Source organism: Setaria italica, chromosome IX (assembly GCF_000263155.2).
Source record: "Setaria italica strain Yugu1 chromosome IX, Setaria_italica_v2.0, whole genome shotgun sequence".
In the NCBI taxonomy this organism is placed as follows: Eukaryota; Viridiplantae; Streptophyta; class Magnoliopsida; order Poales; family Poaceae; genus Setaria; species Setaria italica.
In genome coordinates, this window is record NC_028458.1 from 29,996,024 (window position 1) to 30,001,392 (window position 5,369).

The following is a 5,369-nucleotide window of genomic DNA, read 5'->3' on the forward strand; positions in this document are numbered from 1 at the left end:
CGTCTCGCCCGACCCTATCTGTTCTGCCGACCCTTATCCGCCTCGCCCGAGGGCTCGGCTGTGATCTTTTTCTTCAACTCGAGGGTGTATGTGTAAAACTTAGGAACCCTTCAGCGCTTGCGTCTGAGGATCCCTAGTATACCACATCCTCTAGTTCAAGGATCAGATCATAAGTTTCCTTTCCGACCCTTGCCTTTTGATCTTCACCAGCTCTCTTAAACCTTCCCACCCTCCTGCTCTTTGTCGCGAGTTTTTGGGCTCAGGCGAGCAAGTGTTGCTGTTGAAATAACCGTCTATGCTAACTCTTGCATTGCATTTGTGTAGAGCTACGCCTCGCCGACGGCTTCTACGAGCTACACCCGGCGCCAGAAGACGAAGCTGTAGCTGAGCTCCTGCCCGCTGAAGCCGAAGTCGCCTCCGAAGTCGAGCAGTTCTCTTCCTCTTTGCTCGAAGGCAAGCCCCGGTTGCATGAAAACCCTGCGTTGTTTTCCAAACTTGCGCATGCCTTCTGTGACATGTTTGCGCATTTACGTATAGGAGTTTTTTGAAACCCTAGATGCATGACCTAGTATCCCCATGATCTGAGCACTAGCTGTTGGACCGAGTAGTTGCATTGCTTAACTAGGAAACGGTAAAAGCCGAGTGATTCCCTGTCACTCGCGAGTTGTAGGAGTTGCATGTCTACCTTTCTGTTATAACTATAAGGACGATGGACGGAGTAGGGTTTTGGTAACTCTTTGGTGGACGGATGGTTGCCCCGTCTGTCTATGAAAACTTGCTAAGGCCCGACAGTGGTGGTGTTCGTGATCAAGTGTTTGAAAGTACTAGCCTTATACTTAGTATGGGCTGAGGAAGCCTAGTACCGGATTGAACCTAGACGTGAGCGGTCGCCCCATTGTTCTTGGAACGGAGTTTCCCCTGCTGTATGTCGCACGTGGTGGCATGCGTGGTCACAGAACGGCATAGGCTGGGTCTGTGGAACCTTGCACCAAAGGAAATGGGCCCGACACGGGTTAGGGGATTGATGGGGAAGGCCGACACAGGAAGCGACCTTCGGGTACGTGGATGTCGTGAGGCTAGGTTCACCATGCATGGTTAAAAGAACTCGAATCGATTCATCTGCCTCTCACAGTTTGAGACTGCTTGATTGCTATGTCACCCTGAGTAAATGAGGAATCTGATGATGACATGGTTTTTGTGATATATATATTCATACCTTGTTTGGCTCTATGATTGCTTAGAATAGGTTGCAAATCTAGACCGGCTAATGAACATAAAACCGGAGCTAAAACTTGAAAATAGGGTTTTACTTAGCGCTTTTGGCAAGCAAACCCCTCAGCCAGAAAGCCCTACATGTCTAGAAGTGTGGAGTAGTTTCCTCCTATCGGTTAAGTCTTGTTGAGCTTAGTAGCTCAGCCTTGTTGTGGCTCCTATTTTTCAGGTGAAGTTGCTGCTCCCGACCCCTCTCTTGCTGGCGCTTGGCCGCCCCAGCTCCCGCCGGGCTGGACGGTCGAGTGGGATCCCTCCTCGGACGGCGAGGAGAGGGATCAGTGATGTCCCGGCTGGCCTCACCAGGACATCCGACCCCGACGATCGCTTCCGCTAGTGTTTACCTTCTGTTGTTTTCAGGAAACTTGTAAAACTCCGATGTTCTTTTCACAACTAAACCCAGTGGTTAATTTGTTGTCTTGTCGGACTTGTTGTACTCTCTGGAACCGCTCGCCTTCGTGTGAGTCTGCTAAATCGGTCCTGTTCAAGTGGTTAAATCGGAGGAAAATCCGATGGCACTTCGTGTTTATTGGCTTAAGCATGAGTGTCGCATATCAGGCGGCTAAATCATGTCTAACCAGTAGATCCGAAGTGGATCCGCCACAGTCACGAGGCAAGGCACCCGCGTCCCCTAAGGCAAGTGAGGAGTCTGAAGGTAACGAGTCCGAGGATGAGGACCCTACCTATGGTGAGCATATGGAGATGACCGACTTGTTTGATGCTCCACCTCTGACTCAGACGCAAGGACAGTCAAGCCAGGTAGATTCCTCACTTTGCCCTAGTTGTATTCTCAATTGCTAAGTTCAGTTCCCAAAGAGTCCTACACCTTGATGATTTTCTTTTAATTTTTCTTAGGCACCTGCAGCTCCAGCCCGGAGGCCCCGCCGGCATCGTTCCCAGGACTACACCGACATTGGCAGCGCCAATGTCTTGCCCACGCATCCAAGGAGGGAGCGTTGCCCGAGGGATCCTTTTAGCCCTCCGGATCAGCGGCGTCCACGACAATGAAATTTGCATCTATGAAGTGTTTTGCGCTAGGTGTTGGAAGAATATGTTGCAATTTGAGCCGGCTGTGTGTAAAAGACAGTTGCAATTTATTAAACATGTGTTTCAATATAATACTATCTTGTTTGATTTGTGTTGTAAAATTTGTATGTTGCAGTTTAAGGCAGCATTGGTCGTGGTGGGGATGCAACCTGCACGTGATGGACAAGCAACAGGTACATTTCTTCTTTTTTTCTGGTTGACATTCTTGACTTTATGCTGAGGCATATGTCTGCACTTGGATGGATGAATGACCAAGATGATATGCAGCTGGCGGAGATAGAGATTATGATAGCTGAACATAAGAGGTACCTTCTCTATAACACTGATCATGTCATTGTTTTTACCATCTCTGACATCTTTTTGAACTTATACCGTTCTGTTCTGTGGACAGTTCATGTATACATTTTTACTTGGCTCTAATAATGTAATGTGGGCATCTTACTTGGTTAGTTATGATGTGAATTTTTTTTGAGAGATCAAACAAATAGTTGCAGCTATTGCTAGTCCTTTCAATTTTCAGTTGTCACTTTCTTCGCTATCAGATCTGTAGCATACCATAGTTCGTAATCTGCAACTATGCGATAATCTAGCGGAATTACGCTATCGCTGGGCAACTCATTTGTACTGCAAGAGACAGAAATTTTACGTTGCATGTGATGTTCTGTACCTCTTGCTCCGGGGCCCTGGTCCTGTAAACTTCTAGAATGATCTTTATGTAGGGACATAGCAGTTGAAACAATAATTAGATATGTCACATGAAAGTAAAGTAGATGCTGACCTGAGAACAGAACAGCCAATTTAGCAGGAGATAGTGATACTTTCTGCTTGTGCTAACTAGAATATCCACTTTTTCTTGTCGCAGCCGTGGGAAGGGAATTGGTCAAGAAGCAATCTTACTGATGATGGCATTTGCAGTAGAGAAATATGGAATTCACACATTCAGAGCAAAAATTAGTGAATCAAATACGGCATCCCTTAAGCTCTTCAGAAAGTTGGTGAGCATCCCTCTTTTCACATATTCTCGTTTGTTCTTGTTGATCATAATTATATTTCTCTGGTTTGGATACAGGGCTTCAAGGATGCTTCATACAGTGTGGTGTTTAAAGAGGTATGTATCATGACAATCTCACTTTTGCAAAGAACTTGTGCCATTATAAAGAATGTTTCTGCTAAACTACATCACATCTCATCGATATTGATGTGCCCTCGAGTCTCAGCGAGTTAAAAAAAATGTAGTATTCATCCACTGAAATAGCACAAATTACTTCAAATCCATCTTGAAAAAGAACATCAGTCAAAACTCATTGTCTTCTCTCAGGTGACTCTGGAGGCACCTGCTGATGCACTCCCGTTGAGATTTCCTCTAACCATAGGAGATTGGTGACAACTGATGTGGCCCGAGCTAGTGTCATCTAATTATCGAGCATCTCTGATTGGTTTTCATGGAGCGAGGGCAGAAGCTAACTCCGTGCGGCCCGCACGGCACCACAAGATGCCTTCTGTTTGTCTGTCTCTCTGACTAAGAATTGCTCTAGATGATGATCAGGGCACAGAGAGGAAGAGGGGAGGATCAGGGCGCAGACAAGATGGTGGCGAAGTGCGAGAACGAGTCTAACGGTGAAGAGCTCCGCGCCAGCCAGCCTGGCGCGGCAACATTATAGTGCCGTGCTAGCCAGAGTGGCACGGCAGAGCTCGGACCTACTGAAAGGTTGGTGCGCTGTGCGCGGCAACTCAGTACTGCTGCGCCAGCTAGTCTGGCGCGGCAACATTCTACTGACGCGCTAGCCAGAGTAGCGCGGCAGAGCTCTGACCTATTGAAAGGTTAGTGCGTTGTGCGCGGCAGCTCAGTACTGCCGCAACAGCCAGCCTAGCACGGCAACATTGTACTGCCGCGCCAGCCAGAGTGGCGCGGCAGAGCTCTGACCTACTGAAAGGTTGGTGTGCACGCGGCAGCTCAGCTCTGCTGCACCAGCCAGCCTGATGCGATAACATCTACTAAAAGGTTGGTACGCTGTGCTGTCTTGTCCTCTATCCTTTTTTTATTGCATGCCGTACCCTCTTGTCCTCTATCCCTTTTTATGTGTGTTCACCTGGATCTTGGCTACATTAATATGATCTAGCATGCAGTTGAGCCACTGGGCTGGGCTAGCTACGGGTCTTGAACCAGAAGAACGGCATACACACGTGGATTAGAGAGTGCAAGTATTTAGATTTGTATTACCATCAACATATGCTATGACCGATGTTGATTGTATGCCGTGCCCTCTATCCTCTATCCCTTTTTATGTGTGTGTTCACCTGGTTCTTGACTACATTAATGTGATCTAGCATGTAGTTGAGCCACTAGGTTGGGCTAGCTGCGGGTCTTGGATGAGAAGAGCGGTATACACACGTGAATTAGAGAGTGCAAGTACTTATATTTGTATTACCATCAACAGATGCTATGACCAATGTTGATTGCATGCCCTACCCTCTTGTCCTCTATCCCTTTTTATGTGTGTGTTCACCTGGATCTTGGCTACATTAATGTGATCTAGCATGCAGTTGAGCCATTGGGCTGGGTAGTGGGCTTGACACAGTAGCAGTGGGGCATGGGGACCATGATATAGGAGGTAGAGCTGCACACTCACATGCAAACATTGACCACGACCACGCACACACACTCAATGCAAATAACATAATACATGTTTCTCAACAAATATTCATAGTTCTCACAATAAACATAGTTCTCCATAATAAACATAGTTCTCTCACAAATGAACATAGTTTTCACAACTAAAGAGAAACATGAACCAACTGAATGAACATATTCATTCAATTGGAGTTACCTTCACATAGTAACTCATCATTATCATCATCATCATCATCATCATCATCATCCTCTGCAATAACAACTCCCTTCCCTTTCTGATCCACATTAACCTTACCAACAGATAAATCGGCAACAAGTGCCTTCATCACCTCCATTTGCGCCTCTTCCACCCTTTCTTTTAACTCTTCCATTTCAATCATTCCTTTCCTTGCCCTAACCTGCTGCAAATATTCTTCCCATG

General features: G+C 46.6%; 1 protein-coding gene across 1 annotated transcript; it reads left to right on the top strand.

Annotated features, from left to right (window-relative positions):
• Positions 1-1,971: 1,971 nt before the first annotated feature.
• Positions 1,972-3,807, top strand: LOC101784570 (N-acetyltransferase 9-like protein). Its single transcript, XM_022829724.1, has 7 exons — positions 1,972-2,028; positions 2,125-2,196; positions 2,432-2,489; positions 2,573-2,621; positions 3,179-3,311; positions 3,386-3,424; positions 3,635-3,807. The coding sequence occupies exons 1-7, from the start codon at positions 1,972-1,974 to the stop codon at positions 3,698-3,700; spliced, it is 474 nt and encodes a 157-aa protein (XP_022685459.1). The 3' UTR covers positions 3,701-3,807.
• The last annotated feature ends 1,562 nt before the right edge of the window (positions 3,808-5,369 follow it).

What these genes read in the sequence shown, in the direction of transcription:
- LOC101784570 (XM_022829724.1), top strand. Translation starts at nt 1,972, where the DNA reads ATGACCGACTTGTTTGATGCTCCACCTCTGACTCAGACGCAAGGACAG. An exon ending in ACGTGATGGACAAGCAACAG is followed by an intron (nt 2,490 to 2,572) that starts GTACATTTCTTC and finishes TGAATGACCAAG; the next exon opens with ATGATATGCAGCTGGCGGAG. An exon ending in ACAGTGTGGTGTTTAAAGAG is followed by an intron (nt 3,425 to 3,634) that starts GTATGTATCATG and finishes GTCTTCTCTCAG; the next exon opens with GTGACTCTGGAGGCACCTGC.